Here is a 27,868-nt window from a genome sequence, read left to right as displayed (position 1 = left end):
TCTTCCACTTGTTTCAAACTACATTTTGATCCTGGAAATATCTGCCTATGCTACTCAACGAAGTCTTCTTGAACTTATCTCTGGTCCAAGTTTTGTACACAGTAACATCATTAGGACTTTGGAGCATCAAAGCAAAGATGAGGTTTTGAGGTTAAAATGAAGAAAAAACCACCCCAAATTACTAAAAAAGAAAGAAGAGTAAACTATAAAAAATAAAAAATAAAAAGTATCTCTTGCATTGTTTGGGCCTAATATAATATTGGAGCCCAAACATGTTCGGTTAATAAGTTTATGAACATTTTTTGTCTTTTTAATTTTCATGTTTGTTTAACTGTATTCAAGTTATTTTAAAATGGTTAGAAAAAGATGAAAAAAATATCAAAATGCACACAAACTAGCATGCAATGACCAATTAATCACCAATCAATAACAATTAAAAAAAAATCTTAAAACTAAGGGAATATAAAAATTTGATCAGATCTGAAAAATTGTTGTTACAAAGCTATTTTTCCACATGTTTAAAATATTTACTATAAATTGTTTAGCTTTTTTTCATAGACAATTTATAAAATCAAACAATACCATTCCTGTATTGATATATCCTTTTCAAACTTAAGACGTAGCCTTTAAAGCACTTTGATAAATCACATTCAAATTTCGCAATTACTATTTTCTAATAACAAGTTAATTAAAGTCCTCCACGGAAACTATTAATACCTATAACAACAACATTTTCCTGCTCCGTTGGCCTAATTTTATCTTTTTCACCCTATTTTATTTTTTCCTCCTTATTTTAATTTTTTTAAAACAAAGAACTTGTTGACCTACTATGTTTAATTTAATATAGTACTCCACAAAACTAAATCTTTTGAAATTGTCTTAATAGATTAGCACCAATAATTTGGTCACATTGTTAGGTGTCCTTGTGCATCATAGCTTTCCTTGTCACAAAAGTTGATCAATTCACAAGATTGGTGAAGTGATCAAACCTTATTACAACAATATATCATTCTTATTACAACAATAATCTTTTCATTGATTTGATTTTATTAGAAATGGGCCACTCACCCCTTAAAAAGCCTCATAAGAGGAGGGTTATCCACACTTATATAGATTAGATTGGATCATCACCAAGTCGATGTGGGACAGAATTTAGAGAATTTAACACGCCCCCTCACGTGTGGGCCGGAAAGGACATCGGTCTTCCATCACGTGGGTAGGCAATGCTAGAGATAAGAGAACCATCATCGGAGTGGGCCGGAAAGGACATCGGTCTTCCACTCGTGAGGTAGATAAGAGATAAAGAGAAAACCATCATCGACTTGGGCCCGCTCTGATACCATATTAGAAATGGGCCATTCACCCCTTAAAAGGCCTCATAAGGAGGAGGGTTATCCACACTTATATAGATTAAATTGGATCATCACCAAGTCGATGTGGGACAGAATTTAGAGAATTTAACAGATTTTATATGGAAAAACACATTAGTTTGAATATCTAGTCAAACTTCAAAGTATACAACAATGTCAATTTATCTTACATGGAGTATATGGCATGTCCAAAGTCACCAATCAATTTTAAATTTCCACATCGTATAAATATTAAATTTCAACTCCAAATTTTTGCACAAATAAAGAGGGTTGAATTTACTCCATATCAATATATTGAAATAGTTTAGGGATTGAGTTCGATTTATATTAAGACAAAAATGATTTAAATACTCGTACCAATTACTATGTATGCTAGTATTATTTTATTTTTAATAAAGAGTAATAATGATCTAGAAAAGGTAAAGCGAACCACCATTAATATTCTCAACCGAAAGAAAGCGTCCCGTGAAGGAAAAGGTAAAGAAAATTCAAAATTGTTAATTGCTTGAATTTGCCGTCCACCTAATCTTGATAATCAATTTTATTTGGTGTTTTTCCAAACTCTATATTGTACAAGTAGCTTTCTACGACTTGTCGCACTCGTTACATACTACCACCTCAAATATAAGTATATAATACCAGTGACACATCTAGATAGAGTAACGACTCGATTGATTCACCATCAACTTACAACTCCATTAAATTTAATATTTAGAGCTATCGTCGACTTTACTATTTCCAATCTTTTAAATTTGGATAATTCCATTTTGTGTCTGCTATTCATCGCCGATGGCAATCACTGCTCTTCCCAATCCTTTGAATTTTGATCATTCCATTTGCATCTACTATTCATTGCCAACGACAATCACCACGTTCCCTATGTGTTTCGACGTCAACACCAACCTCTACTATTATTATTCCCATGAGTTTTGTTTGATAAACGTAATTAAATAGAAATCAAAGAAATTTCATTTCAAATTGCCTGAATTAGCGGAATATAAAAGTAATATTACACATCAATCACTAAATTAAAGTCTTTTGCCCCGTCAATCACGAATAAATCAAACAAACTTGGTTCTCGAAGAAATATAATATTACTCCTGTAATTCACTTGTAATCATCTATCGACCCGTGTACCATCATATGTAACGGTCCCATTAGATGTAAATATGAGTGATATTTTTGTAAGATCATCTTACGAATATAATTAGGATTATTATTCAAATATAATTAAACATTAATACTTTTATAAAATATATTTGCCGACAACTTTTTCGTTGTTTCCCCTACCGACAACTCCTCCACTATGCTGATTTTGTGTCATTACATTGGCACCTTAACAAGTGATTCAAAACTCACATAAATTATATACCTCACATTACATAGTCATAGTTCATCAATTTTTTAACAATAACACTCCAATTTATGTATACTATCAACAAAAGTGAATCCACCAGCGAAGACAGCATCGAATTTATCCATAAATTCCGAACTCGTAAAATAGAACATCAAACTGAAGAGGGAATAATTTCACATCTGAGTGCACGAATATACTTACTGCAGGAATATAAAATTGAAAGTTGTGTTCAATTTCGATTCCCAACCTAAATGAAATTGCTGGCTACAGCACACATCTCCACAACAATAACCAAAAAAAAGAAAGAAAGAGAGACAGATGTATGGCACCTCCACACAAAAATACACCAAATTTGTTGGCAACCAAAGCAACAACATAGATTTCATCAAAATTATTGCATCTTTGACTTGAAGAAAAGAGCAAAGTATTATTCACTTATACAAGAAAACATTAACTTAAAATCTACTTGTAATTGTATAGAGTATTTTGTAGTAGTATTACAAACGAAGTCCCAAAACTCCTTTTGATAGATATATGTATCTTTCCTTCTATATACATATACACAACCAACCAACCAAAATGCCTACCCTTGTTCTTCTTCCTTCAATCCATCCATCAACCATTCATCTTAAGCATTGGTCTCATCAAAAATGTCCAAAAGGGATAGAGCCTGTAATCACAAAACCAGATTCATTATGATAAGCTGATTGATATGTTGCAAGTTTGAGTTAAGTGGTGACTGAAGCATGAAGAAAATGAAACAATACCTCAGGAATGTTAAGTTCAAGGCGGAACTTGGGGCCGTCGTAGTGGTGGAGGATTGGGCGGAACGAGTCCTCCTCCAGAGGCTCGCAGATCTTCCTCGTCACCACACGGACCTGAGCAGGGAAGCGCGACTCGCCTTGGTTCTTCTTGTCCTCCCAAGCTGTGGGGTCAATGTTTGTGCCTCCGAAGCTTGCAGCCTGAAACCGAACACCAATACATCAATCATGATTCATAGATTTGCACAAGTTGAACTAAACTATCATAGTTTGATATTAAGCACAATTAAGCTAAAGAAACTCAGATAAAAACAAACCTCGAAAACTCCATGAAGCTGATGAGTTGAGTAGTTGTACAGAAAGAGGGGTAATCCTGGGGTTATGGCACGAACAGAGTCACGGTAGCGTGGTGGCAGCCCTGAAATTTTGGATAATTTTAGGTCACAGATTTATACAGCACAAATAAACTGCCAAAATTGGAAACAGCAACTCTAGATTCGTGATCGATCACTGGTAAAGATCCGTGAAATTCAGCAATTATTGACACAAATTTTACTAAAACTAACATAAACAGAGTCCATCAATTTTACCAAAATTGAATTATTCATATTTTAGGGATTGACCAAAAACGATATAGAAATGAGAAGAAATCTTACCAAAAAGTTGGCGCTTGAGGTTCTCAGCCATGGTATCGTTGTTGCAGACGAAAATATATCCACCGATGGTCTCGTTCCTCGGCAAAGCCTCAGCCGGCGGCAGCGTCTTAAACCTCTTATCAACCGCCGTCTTGTTGTCGCCGTTACTATCCTTACCGGTCTCCTTATTCCCCCTATTCTTCTTCCCCAATTTACCCCCATGCTCCTCGTCGTTCTTCCCCCTATTAATCTTCCCATTCACCACAGCATTATTGGCGAAACCTTTCCCCTTACTGTAATAGCTGTTGAAATTCATCGACGGCGTCGAGTAAACGCCCTTATTAAACCCGCCGTTCAGCCCGGTGGAGCCCGATCCGTAGCCGGAGTAATTGACTCCGCTGTTAAAGCTATCGTTGATCGGCGCCTTCCACGCATCGTTGCTGAACCCTACGTTGAAATCCGACTTCAGATCGGCGTTGCGGAAGTCGAAGTTGCGCCTCTCCTCGGTGGTCCGCTTTGCCGCGTAGTTGGTGCTCCAGATTGAGTCGTTGAGGGACAGATCGGCCAGGCTCCCCGTCTGGAGGCGGAGGTTATCACTGAACTGCCAAAACGAGGATTGATTGTTCTCCATTTTAGAATTAAAACCTCAAAAAATATCGTTAATCGGTGCAAACAGTAGTAGATGAGATGAGGAATTGGTGAAGGTAAAGGGGAATGGAGAGAGGGGCCGTATAAATGGGGGAGAAAGGGGGCGAAGGTGCGAGGAAGGAGAGGGGATAACGTGTGGATTTGTCAAAGCTAAGTGTGGAAAAGTAATGAGGAAGGAAATGGAATTTGGGTTAATTAAAAAAAGAGAAAATGGGAGTGGGGATTAATTAAAAAGTTTGGTGGAGGGTTTGAAGAATTAGGTGTGATGACGACAAAAACGCGGTTTTGAAGTTAGCCGATAGTGAAAGTGAAGTGAAGTCTAGTTTTGAGTTTCTCTCCTCATCACTACTATTTCGGCTATGTGTCGCGCTAGGAAATGAAATGCATGCGCTTGGGCACCGCATCATCGTGCTTAAACACTAAATACGTGACGGTGTGCTTTGAACAGATGCTAAGCACGCGATTGTTTTTTAAAAGTTTTCAATCTTGGGTTAATAGTATATTATCGATGTTTGATGGTTTTCCTCTGTTACGCACATTGTCTCGCACTTATATTGGCTACATTCGTTGTTTCTCTTTTGACTATCTGTATGATTGTCTTGCTTTTTCGGTGGATTTATCAATAGTTTATGATAAAAGAGAAAGAAACTCGTGATACACGATCGCCTTTTGATCATCTGGTTCGTCCTTTCGGTATTTTTTTTTACTAAATTGAACAATAACGTGCAATTGAAAGAGAAAGAAACACGTGATACACAGTTGACAAGCGGTGAGGCGGTGGTGGAAAGATTACTCGATAAGAAAGACTTCATCCCTCTATCTCAATTGTGGCCTCATATTATCACTTTTATTCTCGGTTGCGTATGGATGTTTTTGCAGTATATAAATTGAGTTGAAAGTTATAAAAAGAGTTCTTATGATTCAATCTGTCATTTCATACCTTCGAAAATAAAATTAATGTTAAAATTCATACCTTTGAAAATAAAATTAATGTTAAAATTCAAACCTATAATATCCAAGAGCTATAACAAATTTGAGTTTCAATATTGTATAAAGACGATCTAAATTCTAAATTCTAAATTCATGCAAAAAAAGTTATAAAGTATTTACTACAAACTGAGTTACACAATACTCCATCCGTTTCATAAAAATAGATCATTTAGGGTTGACACGAGTTTTAATGTGTAATTGATAAAGTAAGAAAGAAAGAGAAAAAATAGTTGAAATTGTGTAGCGAGTGTGAGACCATAAATGATAAAGTAAAAGAAAAGAAGAAAAAAAGTTACTATAAATGAATATGAACTATTTATATAGGACGATCGAAAAGTGAAATATGACCTATTTCTATTCTATGGACGTGGTATTTAAAAACAAATTAATTACAAATGACTAAACAATTGACGTTTAATGTGGTATTAATTTCATTATTATATTTTCAAAACGTGAAAATTTTCAATCATTTTTGGGATTTATTTTTAAAGGAACAACTGGGCTTAAAAGTTTTGAATGTAAAGTTATGCATATAAAGACAGCTGTCCTTTAACTTTCTCGATTTTCTATGATTGTGTAATTAACTTTCCTAAGCATAAATCCGATTGTTATGAATATACATTACCCGATGTTGTCATACTTATGTGATTCATATTTCACCCCACTGCACCAATCCTAAAATAAGATTAAAATAAAACAAAATATATTTACACTATTTACATCCTTTTTCTAATATATTTCCTAATTTATTTTTACAAAAATCACTTTTTATCTCTGGAAATAATCGAAAATAAAATTCTAGAAGGTCAGAGTGAACCATTGCATTCCAAGTGAAGGATTGAGTTCACACTGAAATGAATATTTGCTTATGTATTAAGGGAGCTGCACGTGTCTTCTACTTAAACACATGGGACCCAGCTGGCTTCCCGGGTCGGGCTGCTATTCGTCGGGCCGATATTACTAGCTTTAATGTTTTTATTTTTTTATATTTTTTAATAATTATTCACAAGTCTTATTCCTTGTAATTAAGATTATATTTGTCCTAAACGGGACACGTGTTTTTACATGATCGCTATATTTTGGATTTAATCCCACAATTACGCGTAAAATTATTAAGAATATTTGAGAAATTATTGATACGCGCGTAACGGGACGATGCTGTAATGATGAGAAGATAAAAGGTGGAAATAATATGATTGGATTTTAATTATGCATTTTCCTAATTATTGCTATTCAGATAAGGAATCCCGATGTTTGGTGTTGTAAATTTTTTATACGGATGCCCTAGCACCAAGTCCAAGCCCACCACACCCCCATGAGCCGCCCACACGGACCGAGCCTTGCCCTGTCGCAATATCCGCGTTCCAAGTCATTTCCGAGACCACGTCTCAATGCTACGCTTATTGGATTTAATTCTTCATCATGTAATTTCATAATTTTGGCTTCAGTGTAATTATAAACTCCTTTCCAGGATTTTTGTTGATTATTTCTCAGATTGTAAAATAGAATTAATGAAATACCTAGTAGAATTTCTAGATAAATCAAAAAATACATTAAATTTCTAATTTTTATCATTTATTTTACTTTCTCTATTTTCTCTACCAACTTTTGAAACCCTAGCCTTAGCGAAATAGGGTGAAGTATGGTTTACTGAATTTCAGCCAAGTTCATTACCGTCAATAATTAATGAGTACTTTTCAATATGTTATTTTTTATAAATTTTTTTTGTAATTACCAAGGATATCCACCGGCGGATCGAGTGATTATTCTTCTCGGCACTGATTTGTAGGCACCTCAATGGGTAATTGGGTGGGATAGCTGGTCCAAGTATTAGCCAACACAATAGTATAGCTTTGAAGCTAAAATCGAAAATTTTAAAAAACTTATGAAATTAAAAGAATAAAAAGTGGATAGTATCCGGTACAATTTCATTCAAACTATGTAAGAAATTAATATATTTAGGCCCACTGATCAATTGGATAAATATACACGTACTAATTAATAGGAATTAATATACTACCAAAATATGTAAACAATATAGTATTTAAGAAGTGATTATCACCGATTCACCGGCCCCAACCTCTCACTCCCCAACTAAAGAAAAAAAAGATATGTAAAATTAAGTACAACTGAGGCTGATAAATCAATGAGATTGCAGTGGCAATTTAATGCTGATTTAGATTTGGTCCTCAATTAAACATGGCAAATTTAGTTTCTGACATGTAGCCAACTTTGTATTTGATCTTATACTTATCCAATAAAAGTATTTAAGTTAATCTAAAGATAATTTTTTGAAACTTATTGCAGTAAGTTTCACTAACTTGCCTATTTTCCTTCCCTAAATATGACTAGACTACGGTTGTAGTAACTTTCTAGATGTAATTTGTCTGAATTATATATCAATGGAATGACTTGACCAAACCTTTGACTGACTAAAATTGATATTTCAATCAACCAATAAATGTCAAAATACAAAAAATGGAAACAGATGTGAGGAGGGATCTATTGAATAAATTAATTAATGATTTGTCTAAGTCTCTAAGATGGAATGACATAATACTACTGGAGAATGAATTTATCTCCATATAATACAGTAAAAATTATCACCAATCAATTTTGAAATTGGATGAACATAAAAAATAGTACTCCGTGAGAACTGAAAATACGAAACATATAAAAATTGTGTAAGATTTTATTTTGCAAGTAACAATAGAAATTGCATCAGCTCTAAATTAAATTATTAAATACAGTATAGTATATATACCACCAAACAGTAACATGTCAAAGTATGTACGTATGAAAAGACTTGATTTAGTGACCATTTCCACATCAAATGAAATTAGTAGTAGTTTGTTATGGTAAAATTGGTGTTTGAATAAGTCCAGAAAAAGAAGTTGAACAACTCACAAGTCAATCAAATAATTCAATACAATAGATTTTTCGACCCACTAATTCATCTATCATGTAGTCGTTATACATGGGCCAAAACCCATAACTAATGTTGTGAAGTTTTGACTTGGAAAACCACCATAATTTGGTCATCTAACAAAAATATGCCTTGTCTTTTTATTCTACTAGTATATCATAACTTGATTTATTAGTCTTTTTATTCTACTAGTATATATCATAATTGATTTATTAACCATTAATTTAGTTCATTATACCCATGATTTGAATCCCACATTACCAAATGGTCCAAATCATTTGGCGCGAACCATTTATAGACTATTTAACTAATCTGAATCGATAAAAGAATTCGAATTTGAAGAAAACATAAATTGAAAATAATTCAACTATGTGAAAATTCGTATTTTTAAAATCCAAATTTTTTAACGAAATACAAACAAACTATAAATATGATCTATTCAAAAAATCCCAAAATATCCATAATAAAATTATAAACATTATATGAAATAACTAGATAAAATAATATTTGCATAAATATCTATAAAAATATATATTGAATACAAATTAAATTTTAAGAATTTTCTATTAAAAATCCAATTCAAATTAAAAGCGAAAATCTGAATTTGAAGAAAAGAAATTTGATCCAATTAATAATTCCAAAAGTAATTAAGCAAATTTAATATTTTAAATTCAATTATTCACCTTTTTCTAGCTAGCTTTGTCATATTACTAATGCAGTTCACATTTTAAATTCAATTGAAAGTGATATACTAAATTCACATCTAAAATAATTTAAATAAATCTTACATTGGTAAATTTCCTTCCCTCATATTAAACGAGGAGAAAAAAGAACATTAAAATAAGAAAAGCCCTCTTTGTTAATTTAATTCCATCAACTTTGTACAACATCTTCTTGTTTTCTTGTTCCTCAAATCTCTATCATTTTGCAATGGGACTCTCCCCATTGATTTCTTATAATTAAATCATGATTTTGGTAAGGGAAATTAGTGTCAAAGATTGGCTAGCATTGCTTTTGCAGCATCTTCTTCTGCTTTGCTCTTCAAAACATCACCAAGATGTCAATGCCATTATTCATAATTATTTGGTGTGTAATCAAGCATGATGTCACAAATGCGTCATTTTAATGTGTTTAGCCAATATAGATTGATCAAAGTAATGTCTGATTGTCATGCAGTAGGAATTTGTTAGTAATATTGTAATACTTTCAGGCTATAATAATGTACTATTGTTGATTTTAGTTCTAGTTTCTCATCTAACTACATACATCTTCATGTTGCTATCTTGTAGTGTTGTTTACCCAACCTCTGAGCTTGCTTTCTTTGGCAATGAGATTTTTTTTGTTAATGTTGATGTCCTAATTGTATGACACATTCGTAAAAGATCAAGGCAATGATGGGTGGCCCAACAGTTTCAGCTCCAAAGAGGGAAACAGATCCTAAAAAGAGGAATGGGGCTTGTTTTGGTCTCTGACCGCGATATCGAGACATTCTACACAAACTCCTTCATGGAGTGAGTGGCATCACTTTTATAGACATATTTGATGCTTCTGTGAGGTTTGCTGGGAAGCTATGCGATTACTCTTCCACGGGCTGCATTGATGGCAAGAATGATCGCCGCCGCCTGGATGAGTATGCATCCCTCACCCAACCACTTCGTGACACTATAAGCATTTCAAATGAATGATTATTTGGAGTTTGATTCTTGAACATAATTTGTTTGAAAAAAGGCTCGAATAGGCGTGCTGATGGGAGGCATCACAGCATTCAGCAGTGGAGTGGGGAGGCCTTGGTCCAGAAGGGATATAACAAAATTACTCCATTTTTCATTCCCTATTCAATCACAAACATGGGGTCTGCATTGCTGGCTGGCTATACACACTGGCCTAATGATGAGGCCTAACTTACTAAATATCTTTCAATATTAGGTGGTTAAAGTTTTTATGATGAATTAGGACAACTATATTAATGCTCATGCAACAGTAACACTTAGCTGAGGTTATTGCAATAAAAAAGGCGTTGAAAGATACATCAGAGATAAAGATGAATGGCAACAAGGTATATAAAAATGCATGCTTGATCAAATACTATTGAACATTTTGTTATGATGTTTTAATCAAAATCCAAAACTTACTAAGATTGCTATAACTCACATGATCAAGTGGGGACTAGAAGTAATTTCAACCATCAAAGCACTCAACACGGATACATGGTTATATCCATGTGTGCGACTGCATTTCTTGATTCTTGATCATCTGTGCATGACTTGGAAGGTGATGTCTCGATCGACACGGTCCCCAAACAACATCAACTTAATATTGGTATAATGCCGTCTTATCCTTGTGCTGCCATCTTTCTAGCAATTACTATATCAAGTTGTCCAGATCAAAGTATTAAGTTGTTGCTATATTGCTATTAATCTCAATCTTTGCAGCCATATCTAACTCATTTGGATTCGGTTAAGCTAATTTGGTGGGAGTATTAAACTCAAGAAGAACATTGATTATCCATCAATAAGAATAAGAACACATGGATTTGGTATGTCTAATATCTCCCCTATTTTTGAATTGCACTAAAATGTTGGAGGGGACAGGATGACACAAATTTGTTCCTGGTAAATGAAAACGTTGTTTTCATGGTCAGATTCTGGGCATTGGAATGTCACCAAGAATGTTAGCTGAAGCATCCCATTATGTTTTATTGTTCATGGTTTGGTGTATTTGAATTTTGCCAAGTGGGGGAGGAAATGGAAATGGAAATTGAAAATGAAGTGTGGTGATGTGACAAGATATATGGTGTTTTGAATATGATGGAATCCTGCTTTTGGGACCTATGTTGGGGTGAAATTCAAATGCTGATTAATTTCCAGTGAGTTTCATTGTTGGGTGGAAGACCACATATTGCAACTTGTGGAAGCATTTCACCACCTAGTTTGCTTTGCTAATTATTGACTTTGGTAGAAAAAAAACAAGGCACAGTACTTCATAGTGTCCAATAATTCCCATGTTTCACTTTGCAATGCATTTGTTGCACTATTTTGAGATATTTTTATCATTTTCACTAACTTTTTAACTATAATGGCATTTTTGTCAATTTACTTCCAAGGTAGTAGTAATAATAATTGTCCTTTTCTTTATTTGCCCGGACACATTAAACCACCAACATTTGACATTATAAAGAAACAATAAAAATGAAGTAATATTGCTACCTAAGAACCAATTTGATTTGATCTTATTTTATTTTTAACAAGCAAAGATATACTACTACGCAGAAAAGTACTATGATTTCCAAAGTAAATTCTTAATATATAGTGTGACACAAAACGTCATCTTGTCCGTCATGATCACTTAGATGTCTAGTGCATTAATAGGCCTATTGCACACATATAGTGAGATTCAACTATCAACAAACCATTTTATGCAACTTGGCTTCCAAAACAATGGCTATGTTTATTCTTATTATAGAAGGCGCCTTTTATTTAATCTTCAAAGTTAAGTCCACATTGGAGTTTTTAAATATGCTTCTTGCTTTTTCATGAAAGTTGCAGCCAACCTAAATATATATTTAACTTTATTTTAGAGCTGATGATAATGTTTTTGAGAAAGTGATGGTTATTAATTACTGCACTAATAGTAACATCACATGGCTAACTAGAGTTGATTAACTCATTGGAGCTGGATGGACATCTCACAATCAACAAGGAAAAATAATATTTCGATTCGATTTGATATTGGAATATGCTTCAAGAATCGAAATCATTTTAAACTTAATTAATTTTATTCTATGATGCCATTTCGTCACTCTTTAATTTCGTATGTTAAATTATATATATAGTACGTCCTTGTTTCTTGCAAAACTTTGTTTAAGTAATTATGTTTGAACAAAACTCATAATTTAAACTTGGCCTCATTAATTAAAGGTAAAAAGAAGAATAAAAATTTATTGACTTACCATAAATTGGTGATTCACTTAGCCCCATCAGGAAATAAAAATAAATTTTACTATTAAATAGTTGTTGCCGCCTTCCTAAACCTTTGTTTCAAGAATAAGTTGTTTATGTCAATTTGATGACTACAATTGTTTTGCTCGTTTTTGTTGGACCTGTTGGTAGGTAAGCGAACAATAAATATCTAATTAAGAAAATACATTTTGTTTTGTTTTATAGTACTACTACTACTCAAAACATTTTTTTCAACATTACAGTAATATCATTAATTATTGTAATTTACTCCCTACACTATCTTTCAATCTTACAAACACTTTTTTATTCACAGAAAATAGATCATAAAAACAAATCATAATTTTTGAATTTGGCTTTAACAAATATACTAGTATAATACTACCAACTTCCTTTTTACAACATGACCTCACAGTATATTTTATATCTGAACTTTACAAACAGCTTTTATTGGGCTAGGAGAATTAGATGATAAATTAAAATTGTTGGATACCGGTTACCATAACGAAGGCCAGATTAAGTACCTAATAAAAAATTTAGCATTAAATTTTCTGACATTATTGCATCTGTGCTAAGCAAATGGGGTAGATACTCCATAGTGCCTGAATTGGCCTAATTTTGGATGCAATCTTATTATATACTACTATGGCTTTGGTTGGACCAATTGATGACATGTAACATGCTGCATTCTTAACCAATTATTGGCCATATTTGTTCATTTTGAGTTGATCATGGCAACGTTGAAACGGAGGTGATTGTTATGTTTCCGTAAATTCATCAAAATAATGGACATAAAATTAATAGTAGGTCGACTACACATGATTCAATATTTTTTTACTTTCATGTTGCTCAGTGGGACAAATCATTTATTTTGAACGATGGGAGGTGAATGCTGGAAAATTTCATCAAAATTTCAACCAAACTTACCAAACTGCCGTCCACATGGGTGGAATTAATTATTACCACTATTTATCTATTTTACACTATGACTGACATTATTAACCAATTTTAGTAAAAACAAAATTATCCCATCACAACAACTTCTCTAAAATTTGTCCCATGGCCCAGTTTCAATTTTCTGGTGCCATGAGTTAATCACCTGATAATGATCATGTTTAATTTGTAATTGCTACAAAAACTAAGGCCTATAAATAAATACTAGTATATTATTTCCTCAAATTTCTTTATTATAAGTATTGTTTATAGTATTTAAGAATGCAACTCTTTAGGGGGTTGAAGGGTCGGTTGAAAAGCAGACTAAGGGCCTTTTCAAGATATATATTTAACGGTGGGATCAATAATTAATAAACAAATAAAGCTTTTAACGTAATTAGCATAATAAATTGAAGGTGTTAGCCTAATTAGACAGACAGGCAGTCACATAACCTCGACGTAATTGGTTTGTCGTGACTCTTTCTATTCCTTCTCCACTCTCTCTAAAGCTGATAAAAAGTTGGTTAATTTGTTGCTCTTAATCTAGGACGGTAATCCCCGTCATAAAGAACTAATTACTCCTAATTAATGAAAAGAAACCTCAAATTTGAAAGAAAACTTTGCTGACGTAGCCCTCAAATTTGAAGGAATGCTATAAAACTATTTACCAATTAGTTATCGTGCAATAAGACCTAGCTCAAGTAACAAAGGTGAAACGTGACAAGGTTCGTCTTAGCTATAAAGTTTAGATCCAAGTCTTGTTTGTATGTGATGTTATAAATCTCTCACATTATATATGGTATTGTACTTATCATTTAATGTGGTATTTACTTTTTCAAATTGTTTAGTTTCTAACTTTCTATTTTGCCGAGGGAATGATTTGCTCTCTATATTGAGCTTCCGATGCAATATTTATTTAAATTATTTTGTACATTAAATGTTTCACAGTTAGATAAAATTTTTATGTTTTTACACATTGTATACTATTATTCAATACATTCATTGGTAATTGAGGAATAAATTTCCGCTCTTCTTGACTCCTTTATTTCTGGATCAAAATCAAATTAATCATCGTACAGTTAAGGAACATTAAAGATGCTTCACATTTTATATCCTTTTGAGGGGACAAAGTGAAAAGTTGCCTTCATTATTTTATTACATGTCCAATCAACTAATAATTCAAAAAAAAGAAGTTATTTAAACACCACTATTTTATGGATGATATAATATTCATACTTGTTTCATTATCTAGGGGATAATAAAGAGTGTATGTGATGTCAGTAGTTAAAAGTGAATAAGTTGAATTGAATCCAAAACCACTCACTAATTACGGTCAAAGAGGAAATGCTTAGACAAAGTATTTCACACGTGTTTTTCCAAACACGAGTTTTGACGTGTTTTTTCAAACACGAGTTTTGTTTAGCCTGTTTATGTGTTGTTTTTTTCTTTTAGACATAGTATTTCACACGTGTTTTTTCAGATAAAAACATTGTTTTATGGAGTATATATATATAATTCGTTTTGCTTTATTAGGTATGCAAATATGTTTAGATGAATATTGCTTTAAGTTGTAAATTATTCCTATTTTATCAAAAATAAGACTTAATTTTTTTTTTATTTGTATTAAAAATATCCTGCGTTTATTTTCGGAGCCTTGAATGGCATAACTCGTCACTTTTTAGGTGATATTTACTCAAATTATTTTATAATAAAAGCTACAACTCCTACTAATTTTGTCGGTCGTAGTATAGTAGATCATATAGTAATAAATAAGTAAATAGCTACTGTCACTGATGATGAAGAGGTGATGATATTAATGTAGGCACTTAATTTTTTGTTAATTTTAAAGCTACCAGATTCCTGGTTCTTCAATTCAAACTTCAAATTCAAGATTATATTTGCGCATTTTTAATTAGATTATCCAGAATCAGTAAAATGAACCTTTTCTTTTATTGCTTATATTTTGTTCCACTTATATGTTCCATCTTCAATAATTAAGTTTAGGATTAGGATAGAGACAAAAATTTATAATATCCATTTAATTTGTTTGAACCTTTTCTTTTATTGCTTATATTTTGTTCCACTTATATGTTCCATCTTCAATAATTAAGTTTAGGATTAGGATAGAGACAAAAATTTATAATATCCATTTAATTTGTTTAATACTAGACGTGTATGTTTTCGCAAATTCTTAAAATGCACAGGCCAACAACATCCGGCATTTTGTTTGAGTCAAGTCAAACTGAACGCAAATAATTTAATTATTTTTTTTATTTTATTCTTGTTTGCGTTTGAATAATGCTATTGACTTATTTGGGACATCTAAACTTGTTAAATGGTGTGAGTATTATAATTTTATTTTTGAACTACCTTTCCTTCAATACATCGATCATGAAATTCTCCTCTTCCCCCTTCAATAAAAAAAAAAAACTGAAAAAAAAATGAATGTATAAACATAATTTTTTTTTGCCCCGTATGGACTCGAATTCACGTGTTTCATTCATCCAGTACATTCATTGTAAATCTTTGTGATCAAAAGGATTAAAATTAATCTAATATTTCACCTATACCATGTTGTCGCCTTTAATGATAGTACAAGATTTAACTTAATACAGTAAATCGATCCAAGTAGTAGTATCTCAAAGAAGGCTAAAATAAAACTAGTAAACATGCTAAATACGAAATCAAATAAATCTAAACACTATGCCTAATAGTATAAAGTTATATCTAAAGCTCAAGAAAGATGTAAATCTTGAAACAAGCAAATCGGGTTACTTTTAGAGCATCCGCATCGCGGCTCGATGCTGTCTCGGTCTCGTCTCGACGAGAAGAGACAGCGTTGCGACGCTCGTCTCGTCTCGACGAGACGCGACATCTCGTCGCGCGACGCGTCCGGAAGAGGCCGGCCTCGAGCTGGCGAGCCACGCGCGCGGGCCACGTGGCGCGCGCTAAGCGATGGCGTGACGCCCACTCGCCGGCCCGCGAGTGGGCGTCGGAATTATGACGTAATAATTTTATTTTTTTTTAATTCAAAAAATTCGAAAAAAATAAAATTTTCTTTTAAACGGTCGAATTTTAATTTTTTTTTCTTTTATTACTTTATAAATACTCCATTCACCATTTTACACACAAACACTACTCTCATTCCTCTTCCATTCATCATTTTACACACAAACACTACACTCATCTATTCCTTTCTCTCCAATTGTTGAAAAAATGTCCGACGATGGAAACTCCAGCGGCGGCAGCGGCAGACAGCGCTCTGGCGGGTTAGACTTGAACTCGTTCGACGATTGGGCGAGCATGTACAACTTTTTGGGTACTCCCGGTTCGTCGCCGGGCACCCAAGCCTCGACGACTCCGCCGGTGTCCCAAACACCACATTTTGATGTGTATGGATACTATCGTCCCTCCCCCAGAGGTATGGGCAATCGCCGGGATTATCCCAAATTCCGGAGAATTTTTTGCCGCCCGAACGCACTTTGCCCGACTAGCCAATAGGTGGAGGCTCCGGCAGGATCCGCGTCAATGCCGAGGAGGAAGAGGGCGACCAGCACGAGGTTGTGGGGGACGGCGGGCGTCATCCATACAGCGAAAATGAGACGTTGGCGCTGTATGACACTTGGATCAGCGTCTCATACGATCCCGTCGTCGGGAATCAACAAACCCACTTGTGCTTCTGGAAAAAAGTCACCGAAGTTTACAACGCACGAAGGCCGAAGAAGACCTTTGCCCGCAACGTGAAGATGCTCCGCAGTCATTGGGACCGATACGACAAAGATGTCAAAAAATTTTGTGCGATATACAGGGCAGAAGAGGCGAATTACCAAAGCGGAGCCAGTGGAGCCGACATTCTGAGAGCGGCGTTGCGGGTCTTCAAAGACGGCGTCGGTAAAGATTTCAAGTATGTCGAAGTTTGGTCGCACGTCCACCACCTTAAAAGGTGGGCTAGAGGTGTCGAGTCGGGCTCGGGCTCAAAACGCACGAAGCACACGACGCGTGGCCACTACTGGTCTAGTGATGGCGGCGAAGGCAACACCTCACAAGAGGGCACGCCAACCGATGATGCAGGGGGGTCTTCTTCCGGTTCAAGTGGACTCATAAATAATGAAGAGATAAGACGATTAAGAGATATATAAGAGACATGGATGGAGATCCATAATTGAAAGCACTCATCTTCGGTGGAGTATTAATTTTCAAGAGATAGTGTAAACATCTTTTAAGTTAGAAAAGTAAGTAACATTTCAATATTAACTGGAGTATTTTTCAAAGCTAGTACTAATATTATACTCTCTCCATTTCAGAGTAAGTGGCAGATTCTATACGGAGCATTTGTTATTTATTTATTTAAGCAATTCTTAATTATCGCGCTAAAATGAAATGCATCGCTTAAATTGAAACAATGGAGATACTAGCTCACGTGCTTTTATCCCTAAAAAACTTGGAATAAATTTGGTTTGATTTTTTTTTCCTCTAGGTATGTGTGTGTATATGAGTTTGCGCATTGACCAAGGTATAAGTTTGGTCATTATTGACAGGTGAGAAACAAAAAAGTTTGAATAATTATTGTGTTGAATATATATCATCAAAATGTGTTGAAACCACTTTTGTCCAGCATATGGAGAGCCTGTCACTTCTGATGCAATTAATTCGGACAAAACTTTCTCATCCACAGATATAAAAGGTCTGTATTTCATCCTCCTTTTTCTTAGTGAATATAAATTCCAAAATATTGAAATAGTACTGTATAGTAACTTCCTTTCTCCTCCTTGAAAAGATGGATTTTGTTATTTTCAGATGTTAAAGAATCTTTAATTTTAATTTGATGTACTGATCCGGTATTCAACAAAATTTTACATTCATAATCTATTACTCCATCTATTACTAATATAAAAAATAAGTTGCATATTCCACTTACTTTTTTATTTATTTTTCTTCATAGAGTTAAACAATTTCTAAAAATTCGTATCTAGTTAAAATAATTTTTTAAATAGTGCATGAAGAGAATATTATCTTTAAGAAAGTAATTTTTCGTGTATTACAAAAATGACAGGAGTATTTTTGTGAAATGCTACAGATGATACTATAGTTTACTGTATATTCGATTTAATTACCTTAAAATTAATTATTGCCGTAACTAAATAACATAGTTGAAGATTGATTTATTTTTATTTCATTTTGGAATGACATAAGAAATAAACAAATCATGATCTAATTTTTCATAACTTAAAATTAATATCAAATCATGATTTTTAAGGTACTAAAATATAATTAATTAGATAAAATGAAAAAACTGATGCTAATACAAATTAAACGAGAATAATGTTCACATTATCACATACAAATTTACGTAGATAAATGTTTTTTCTTATGTTTGAAAAAATGAGATAAGATAATTGGAGGCATATAACCTCACAAATCATGGCACCTGATACGAAATTTTTTAAATAATTCAAAAATAATAGTATTAATATTGGGTAATAGCCGACCCAATAAGCTAACTAGTGGAAGTGAGGACAAGAGAAAGGTCAATTATAGGAAACATTGGTATATTCGCTCAGAAATCCTCAAGAAACATGAGAGTAAGATTCATTTTATTATTATCCAATTCTCTTTCAATTGGGTACTGGTCTTAATTGTGACATTTAATTATTACCAAAACCCTTGGTCAGAATATTGGGTACAATATAAGTAGATCGAGTAAGAGTTAAGCGATTAATCAAGGACCTATGTATTAAATAGATGCTACCTCTCATCCACCAACAACCAATAATATAACTATATGTGATAATGAAAAATTAATTTTTTGTCAATATTATGCGAGACGGAGTGTTACAATCAAATAGTTATGAAGTTCATGAAGAGAAAAGAATTGAAGAGAAGAGAATAGAAAAGAATAGAAGAATATTGTTTTTGGAGAATAAAAAATGATATTTTAGGTAAATTGTCTTAAATTTTTGTTTTTTCCCCCAATAAAATATAACTACTACTATAACAAAGGGTGGTCAAATCATTTAGGCCAAATAATATTATATATTCATTCTACAGTCCATAACCATCTAAAACTCAGGTTTTTGCATTCAAGGTAAAGTTTATCGATTGGATTTCTTATCAAATAGAAAAACTCGAAATCCAACATATGGTTGGAAATAAAAGCTAACAACTTATTACATATTAGAAACCTCTTAGGGCATCCACGATGGGACGCCCTAAGCGATGTCCTATGCATCGCCACATCAGCAATTTATCCTCATCCTATTTCACCTGTAGTGGGACGGACTATAGTCCACCCTAAGCATCGCCCAAAGCATTTTATCTATTATTTGAATATTTAAATACTTCAAAATTTGGAAAAATAACTTCATTTCATTAAAATTCAAACATTACAATACGAAATAAAAAAAACTACAATTTCTCAACGGCGGCGGTTGCGGTTCCAAACTTCTTCATCCACCCAGTTGGTGACATGTCCACGTTCTTGTTCGACTATCATGTTATGCATGATGATGCACGCATACATGACGTCGGCGATGACTTCCTTGTACCAGAAACGCGCCGGACCTTTTAAGTGCCCACCGCGATTGGAGCACCCCAAAAGCCCGCTCCACATCCTTCCGCGCGGACTCCTGCTTTGCCGCAAACAAGACTCTCCTCTCACCAATTGGGCAGCTGATCGTCTTCAAAAAAACAGGCCACCTTGGGTATATGCCATCGGCCAAGTAGTACCCCATATGATGTGAGCGGCCGTTGGCAGTGAACTGGATGGCCGGACCGCGACCCCTGCACTGATCGGCGAATAGGGTGGACGAGTTGAGGACGTTGATGTCGTTGTTCGACCCGGCTACACCAAAGTAGGTATGCCGAGATCCAAAGGCGGTGGTCAGCGACGGCTTCTAGGATCATCGTCGGGTGGCTGCCCTTGTAGCCGCTAGTAAATTGGCCTCTCCACGCCGTCGGACAGTTTTTCCACTTGCCGGTGCATACAGTCGATGCTCCCTAGCATCCCAAGGAAGTCGTGCACCGTCTCGTGCATCCGCATCAGGCTCTGGCAATCATCAGCAGTCAGGCGTCGCAAATATGTGTCGCCAAAAGCCTCCACAACTAACTTACAAAATTTCTTGAGACATTCGCGGCCAGTTGTATCCCCGACGTGAAGGTACTCGTTGAACATATCTGCTGTTGTGCCGTAGGCCAACTGGCGGATCGCAACCGTGCACTTCTGCAACGGCGTAAGTCCGGGTCTGCCGATCCCGTCTTCCCGATACTGGAAGTACTCATCACGTCCCTCAACGTGTGCACAATGCGGAGAAAAAGATCTCGGCTCATTCTAAAACGTCGGTGAAAAACATTCGGGCCCCACCTTGGATTCTCGGCAAAATAATCTGCGAACAGACGTTCGTGCGCTACGTCGTGCTCGCAGGGGACATACGTTTGACTTTGTATCGGGTGAGGGACCCGCGCCTCCACCGCCGCCTGCTCCCGCTGCATTTGTGCCCAGAATTTTGCCTTGGCTTCATTAACGGCATCGAACAAGGCTCGAGTCAAGGCCCGTCTGCAGCCATCCGATGTACTCAAATCGTAGTCGTCGGGATTCATTTTTGAGACGATGAGAGAGAATAATTGAAGAGAAATTGAAGAGATGTGAAATTGGAGTGTGTGAAATGGTAGAGAATTGTAGTGTTTAAATAAGCAAAAAAATTGGAAAAAAAAAAAACAAAACGCGTGAGCATCGTCCGCGTCGTTTACAGTGGCGGACGATGCGACGGACGATGGGTATCCTCCGCACATCGTCCGCGATGCTCCAGTGGCTGATGATGCATCGTACACCGCATTGTCCACATTGCGGATGCCCTTACTGTATATAAAATACCTTAAGTAAAGACTTATAGTACTATTTCGGTATTTCTTCTCATATCCAAAAGAATTTCCAACAAAGATTGACTAATTTTTGGAAAATTAAAATACAACTATCTTTTTTATTATTTTTTTCTATTTAATTTTTTTTATTTAACATACAAAATAGGAGTATACTTTATTTATAGTATAACTAATCTCATAAAATTAGACACTTTCTTTATATTGGTGTTAATAACTCTATCATTTAAAAATCAGTTTACTTCTATTTTTGGTAATAATTTTTCTCTGGAAGTGAGTTTTATTTTTGATTGATAATACTTTAATTATTATTTTTTTTATTGCACCAATTTGACATTAAAAGTAATATTGTTTAAAAATGTCTGTATTTTTGTGACAGAGTGAGCATAGGTGACTAATGTATGGTAGTGTTAAATTAAATAATTAATATAGTAGAGTGTTAATAATAGAGAAACACGAGACAAAATATAGTAATGTTGGCATTGGCAACGACAGAAGTATAAAATGAGATAAGTATTGAAAAAATAGATGTACCACCAATTTTTGCGCCAAAAGGTGGCGTCATCGCAGCCGTCCGACTCTGGTTAAGGGTTTAACCATGGTTAGTTTCGCAACCACACGCACTCTGCGTGTTGCAGTGAAAAAGGAGACAATCAAACCCACGTTCTAGCAAACCCAACACCAAATTAATTTTACAACTCTCTATCCTCTAGAGAGAGAAAGTAGCTAATTGAGTTGAGACATCTACTCCTGTTAAGCTGTTTCTTCGGAATCCGTGACGCCGTTGCTCTCGTTTTCCCATCATCTCAACCAAAGTGGAAACTATTTCAGCTTTTCTTAACAAAACTTGGTCATCTGCTCAGATTTTCCAGGGTTTTGTATTTCGCTGTAATTACGTTGATTATTTAGCTGGATGCATTGTGTATTGTACATCTATCTGTGTGAGAGTGTTTGATTGGGGATTTCTAGCTAATTTTTAGTCCAAAAGAGGAAAGGTGCTCGTGTTGTCTCAGCTATGGCGAATTGGGGCTCAGTTTCTCAGCAGCAGCAGCATGGTTTTTCAGCTGAAGGTGAATTTTTAGGATAACCTCTCATTTCTTCTGAGTTTATTTGTTTTTCATGTTATTTTGTGAATTTAATTTAGATTTTTTTTTGGGGGGGTGAATTTTCAGGGGTTTCTGGTAAGGATGCGTTGTATGAGGAGCTATGGAGGGGTTGTGCAGGGCCTTTGGTGGATGTTCCTAAGTCTGGAGAAAGAGTTTACTATTTCCCACAAGGTCACATGGAGCAGGTCTGTTAATGCTTGAAAATGCAATTGTTTTTAATTTTTCTTGAAATTGAGGGAGGGGTTACAAAATGTTCAGATCTTTGAGAGGGTTATGACTAGAAGTTGAATAATTATGGAATTTCATTTTATTGCCATATCTGGAATTTCTGTTGGATTTTATCTGATACGTGAAACTCATGCTTTTTTTGGGATGTGTTAGTTGGAGGCATCTACAAATCAGGAATTGAATCAAAGGATACCGATGTTCAATTTGCCTCCGAAGATCCTTTGCCGAGTTTTCAACATTCAGTTACTGGTAATTGCCTCTTTTGAGCTTCCAATTATTATCAGTTTACTTTGAATGAGCAACTCAGAACCTGGGTTATTGATTCAATTATTGAGTGGTAAGTGATTCACTGTTTTTTTTGTATAACTATGTAGGCTGAAAAAGACACCGATGAAGTTTATGCACAAATTACTTTGATGCCAGAATCAGATGTAAGTACTGATTTTCCTTTGCTCTCTTGTTTTTGCGAAAAGTGCCAAAATCAATCTGTCATCCTTTTGTTTAGCAACTTTAAAATGTAACCGGGTAAAACTATTTGTAGCAAAGCGAGCCAAGAAGTCCGGATAGTCCTATTGATGAGCCTCCTAGACCTGCAGTTCATTCGTTCTGCAAAGTTTTGACTGCTTCTGATACCAGCACGCATGGTGGATTTTCTGTCCTTCGTAAACACGCAAATGAGTGCCTCCCTCCATTGGTAATGTTTCCTCTATGATGTATACATGCATATATATACCTGTATTCTAAAATATCCAGTGATAATTTTCTATATTTGCTGACACGGCTTGTTATCCGATCAGGATATGAGCCAGCAGACTCCAACACAGGAATTGATTGCCAAGGATCTACATGGAAATGAATGGCAATTCAAGCATATATTTAGAGGTGATTTACTTTTTTGCCTTCTGGTTATTGCTTGCTCTAGGAGTCATTAATGTTGTTTTGAGACTTTATAAAGAAATTTATTCACCTGGGCCTTTTAGTAGGCATGCAAAAAGTAGCTACTCGGGCATAATATTAGTGTATATTTTATTTATTTAGTAGGAAATTGATATATATATATTTCACTTTAAACCAACAGGTCAACCTAGGAGGCATTTGCTAACTACAGGATGGAGTACATTTGTCACTTCTAAGCGTATAGTCGCTGGTGACTCTTTTGTATTTCTGAGGTACTTATAAATGTTGATATATCAAGTGAACACCACTTCATCATGAGGATTCGTGTTCTCTGAGTTGAGTTCATGTATATACCTTTGTTTTTCTAGGGGAGAGACTGGGGAATTGCGCGTTGGGGTCAGACGCCATGCTCGCCAACAGATTTCCATACCATCTTCAGTGATATCGAGTCAAAGCATGCACCTGGGAGTGCTTGCTACAGCATCACATGCTGTCATGACTCAGACCATCTTTGTTGTTTATTACAAGCCAAGGTTTGAACAAACTCCTTTTAAGTTGCAACCTTGCTTTTTATGATAAGTTATCTTTCAATTATGCTCTTCTCTTGACTTTTTTTGTGTGTTCAAATTTTAGGACTAGTCAGTTCATCATAGGCCTGAACAAATATCTAGAAGCCATTAATCATGACTTTGGAGTCGGCATGAGATTCAAGATGCGTTTTGAGGGAGATGATTCTCCTGAGAGAAGGTTGGTCAACATATATAGACGTTAACTGCATAGTTGGTACAGTGGTACCTTAATTGAGTTGCTAAAAGTTCTTATTTCTTTGTTCTATCAGGTTCTCAGGAACAATTGTTGGGGTTGAAGATATGTCGCCTCACTGGAATGATTCAAAATGGAGAACATTGAAGGTTTGGGACTTTGTGCATATTCTGATATCCCATATTCTGCTGTTTATTGCTGAATACCTAACACATTTTCTCTTTTGTTCTCAGGTTCAATGGGATGAACCAGCATCCATCCCAAGGCCAGAAAGGGTTTCTCCATGGGAGATAGAGCCATTTGTTGCATCAATACCTCCAACCCTAGTCCAGCCACCTACCATGAAGAATAAAAGGCTTCGGCCACATATTGAAATCGCTGCTCCTGGTTGGTTGCTTTCCACTGAATTTTGATATTCTGTTTGCTTTCTATATTTGTACAATATCTTACTACTTTATTTGTTATTGTAATGTTGTAGAAACTATAACTTCAAGCGCATCACCTACATGGAACCTGGCTCATGATGGCCATCAAATAAATCACAGTTTTGAAGGACTAAGAAGCAGCTGCATCACTAATTCGCATACTAAACAAACAGATGCTGGCGTCACACCTATGAAACACCGCAATGATGGTCCATCAACCACTCATATGGATGTAGGGTGGAAACCTCCCGTTCATGTGCATGCTGAAGAAACTGAAGAGAGTAAAAGTGCTTCAGTTTGGTCGGTTATTTCAAACCATTCAGCTCCAAACTCAGGAAGACAGTTTAGTTCCCCTACCACTGGATGTACTGATGTGAGGAAACCAGATGCTTTGGCATCATGCAGATTGTTTGGGTTTGATTTGAAGAGGCCATCAGTAGCTCCTTCAAGATTAGCTGATATACCAAAGGATAATAGTGAACTACACATCTCAAGTGCACTATCCTCAGCTGATTCAGAACAAAAATCTAGTGTTTCAAAGGAGTTTAGAGACTCGAGGCAAGATCAGTTGCAAGTACCAACAAAGGAGGTTCAGAGTAGACAGAGCAACTCCTCCAGAAGCCGCACCAAGGTATACCAAAGATGATTGTAAACTGAAAGTGAATCTTCTTTCATAGCATTTATATGTTACTTGCCTTGAAATATTACTTGCATCTTATTTGTGTATTTGACATGAAAATCCTTTGAGAAGGTGCAAATGCAAGGGGTTGCTGTTGGTCGAGCAGTGGATTTGACAACTTTGAATGGATACGATAATCTTATAACTGAGTTGGAAGAAATGTTTGAGATTAAGGGGGAGCTGCAGTCACGAAATAAATGGGAAATTGTGTTTACGGATGATGAAGGAGACATGATGCTTGTGGGCGATGATCCGTGGCCGTAAGTTTGCCATGCCCCTTGTTATATCAACATGTTTCATAAACCTCTCTAGTTCATATAATTGATATATCATCATCTTTCTCCAGAGAATTCTGCAACATGGTCAGGAGAATTTTCATCTGTTCTAGCCAGGATGTCAAGAAAATGAAAGCAAACAAGCTCCAATAGTAGTGTGTGTTTGTGGTGAATTTGGATGTGGAGAAAGCCATTCGCACCCTACTCTGTAAATACTAGTAGAGTAGTATTTGTGTTTGGCATCTTTAAAAATTGAAGCTTCTTTTTCTCTGTTTAGTGTCAAACTCGGACTAATTAATGCTTCTTTATTCAGTGTGTTGTCAAAGCTCAAAACTTAGCTGAATTGATAAAATCCCCAAAATATAACAGGAGAATTAATGGCACTAGAACATTATAGGTGACCAAGTGGGTTGAATTTTCAACGATTATGTATGATTTTGGCCTTCCTCTCATGAAATTACATGTATATATAATATTAAATGAAGCTTGTACCAAGTGGGGTTTGCTATTTTTGCAAAATGTCAAATAAGTACTGTAGTCTAGTATATATCCATAGCTGTCGATGATATTAATTGCAAGAATTGATCTCTACTGGAATGGAAAATGGCAAGTGATGAGAGGACCACAGCCACATCAAATAAGGTTGTACTACTATTTTCTTCAAGATTATGATTACTTTTTCTATTTTACTAAAAAATTTAAATTTGGAATCGGATTATTTATTAAGACAGTTTATGCTGGACAACAAACTATTTTTTGGTAGATTAATCTCTATTTTCTAAAATATGAGAGAGAGAAATCAAGAGGAGAAATGTCTGTAAGTATTTGAAATGGTAATTTGTTTACCATAATATTGGCACTAAGATATTGAACTTAGGAATGTAATGTCGATTTGTCTAATTGATGACCTCGAAATTGAACCACCAAATTTGAGGTCCCTACAATCGAGTCACAATATATTTTGCCTACATCCTACGTTTGTCGAACAAACATATTGAAATAGGGTTTAGAATATTTCAACATCCACCCCCAGAATTAATGCTGAAATTTCAAACTTGAGTTACGTATGACAAACCTTTGACACAAATTCTATGTAGTGTAGTTGCTAATTGACGGAGTTAATGGCCTGGTTGTAGTCACAACAAATGATACACATTGAAGAAAACAGCAAGAAAGTGATGTAAATGCATAACTGAAATTATGTCTTCAATATTGAAAGACACATTTAGAGAACACTTGTTGAGTAATCTTTTATTACCAAGTGCTAAGAGCATCTGCATTGGTGCAAAAATTGTCGGACGATCCCTAGATTGCCGTCGACCACGCAAGCCGACAGACAAGCCCAGGGTGATCCTACGCCGAGCTTTGAGCACGGCAGCTGCGTCACTCGACTCTCATCCGGCGCCTCGTCACTACAGTGCCACACGGCGTGGACAAGGACAATCGACACGTTTAATTAATTTTTTTAAATTTTAAAAAGTCGTTTTATATAAAAATTGTTTTTAAATTAAAATCATAGAGTTCGTGGGTTCAAACCCCAAACTCATCATTTTGTTTTTAATTTTTTTTTTTTATTATACTTTTCTCATTTTATTCATTTTTTTATACTTTTTCCCTATAATCAGGTTTATATTTTTATGATAATATAAATTTAATTTAAGTAATGTAGGGTTTTTTCAATTAATGTAATTTTTTTTAATAAAATTTGTTGTGTTTTGTATATTAATTTTGCTATTTATTAATTAAAAATAAAATTAAAATTAAATATAAAGTTGTGTTAATTCGCACTCTGCGGAGACTAGGCAAAATGCTGATGTGGCATATTATAGTCATTATTGTGAATCTTAACGATATGTATATACTATCGTTGTGGATGTTGTAAGTAATCGTATCATTGTAGATGTTGTAAGTAAATCTCGAAGATGAATCACCACTATTGATAATAAAGTACTATATGCAGATAGGATGCAAGAATATTTTCGACGGTTTAATCAGAAAAGATAACAGTACTCGTAAATCTCAAATGAAATTCCATCACATATCTA

The 27,868-nt window shown here is 34.9% G+C and overlaps 3 protein-coding genes across 3 annotated transcripts; 1 reads left to right on the top strand and 2 right to left on the bottom strand.

Moving 5' to 3' along the window:
* Window positions 1–3,134: 3,134 nt before the first annotated feature.
* On the bottom strand, window positions 3,135–4,931 carry LOC125214673 (B2 protein). The gene is made up of 4 exons (XM_048115790.1): window positions 4,145–4,931; window positions 3,806–3,906; window positions 3,495–3,689; window positions 3,135–3,397 (listed from the first exon to the last, which is right to left on the bottom strand). Exons 1-4 carry the CDS (start codon window positions 4,752–4,754, stop codon window positions 3,356–3,358), a joined length of 948 nt encoding a protein of 315 aa, XP_047971747.1. The 5' UTR covers window positions 4,755–4,931; the 3' UTR covers window positions 3,135–3,355.
* Window positions 4,932–20,504: 15,573 nt separating this feature from the next.
* LOC125215455 lies at window positions 20,505–21,172 on the bottom strand. The gene is made up of 2 exons (XM_048116875.1): window positions 20,924–21,172; window positions 20,505–20,840 (listed from the first exon to the last, which is right to left on the bottom strand). The coding sequence occupies exons 1-2, from the start codon at window positions 21,170–21,172 to the stop codon at window positions 20,505–20,507; spliced, it is 585 nt and encodes a 194-aa protein (XP_047972832.1).
* Window positions 21,173–22,125: 953 nt separating this feature from the next.
* On the top strand, window positions 22,126–25,976 carry LOC125215450 (auxin response factor 9-like). Its single transcript, XM_048116869.1, has 14 exons — window positions 22,126–22,521; window positions 22,624–22,742; window positions 22,939–23,034; window positions 23,160–23,216; window positions 23,327–23,479; window positions 23,583–23,667; window positions 23,864–23,954; window positions 24,051–24,215; window positions 24,316–24,429; window positions 24,521–24,593; window positions 24,678–24,831; window positions 24,923–25,500; window positions 25,621–25,808; window positions 25,895–25,976. The coding sequence occupies exons 1-14, from the start codon at window positions 22,467–22,469 to the stop codon at window positions 25,974–25,976; spliced, it is 2,010 nt and encodes a 669-aa protein (XP_047972826.1). The 5' UTR covers window positions 22,126–22,466.
* The last annotated feature ends 1,892 nt before the right edge of the window (window positions 25,977–27,868 follow it).

The sequence above is a fragment of the Salvia hispanica genome, chromosome 3, assembly GCF_023119035.1.
Source record: "Salvia hispanica cultivar TCC Black 2014 chromosome 3, UniMelb_Shisp_WGS_1.0, whole genome shotgun sequence".
NCBI classification, from domain to species: Eukaryota; Viridiplantae; Streptophyta; class Magnoliopsida; order Lamiales; family Lamiaceae; genus Salvia; species Salvia hispanica.
The sequence above is the reverse complement of the archived record's forward strand: the minus strand, read 5'-3'. Positions and strand labels throughout refer to the sequence as shown.

What these genes read in the sequence shown, in the direction of transcription:
- LOC125215450 (XM_048116869.1), top strand. Translation starts at nt 22,467, where the DNA reads ATGGCGAATTGGGGCTCAGTTTCTCAGCAGCAGCAGCATGGTTTTTCA. An exon ending in GCATGGTTTTTCAGCTGAAG is followed by an intron (nt 22,522 to 22,623) that starts GTGAATTTTTAG and finishes GTGAATTTTCAG; the next exon opens with GGGTTTCTGGTAAGGATGCG. An exon ending in ATGAGTGCCTCCCTCCATTG is followed by an intron (nt 23,480 to 23,582) that starts GTAATGTTTCCT and finishes TTATCCGATCAG; the next exon opens with GATATGAGCCAGCAGACTCC.
- LOC125215455 (XM_048116875.1), bottom strand. Translation starts at nt 21,172, where the DNA reads ATGAATCCCGACGACTACGATTTGAGTACATCGGATGGCTGCAGACGG. An exon ending in ATCCAAGGTGGGGCCCGAAT is followed by an intron (nt 20,841 to 20,923) that starts GTTTTTCACCGA and finishes GAGTACTTCCAG; the next exon opens with TATCGGGAAGACGGGATCGG.
- LOC125214673 (XM_048115790.1), bottom strand. Translation starts at nt 4,754, where the DNA reads ATGGAGAACAATCAATCCTCGTTTTGGCAGTTCAGTGATAACCTCCGC. An exon ending in AGCTTCATGGAGTTTTCGAG is followed by an intron (nt 3,690 to 3,805) that starts GTTTGTTTTTAT and finishes GTTCGGTTTCAG; the next exon opens with GCTGCAAGCTTCGGAGGCAC. An exon ending in TTGAACTTAACATTCCTGAG is followed by an intron (nt 3,398 to 3,494) that starts GTATTGTTTCAT and finishes TTGTGATTACAG; the next exon opens with GCTCTATCCCTTTTGGACAT.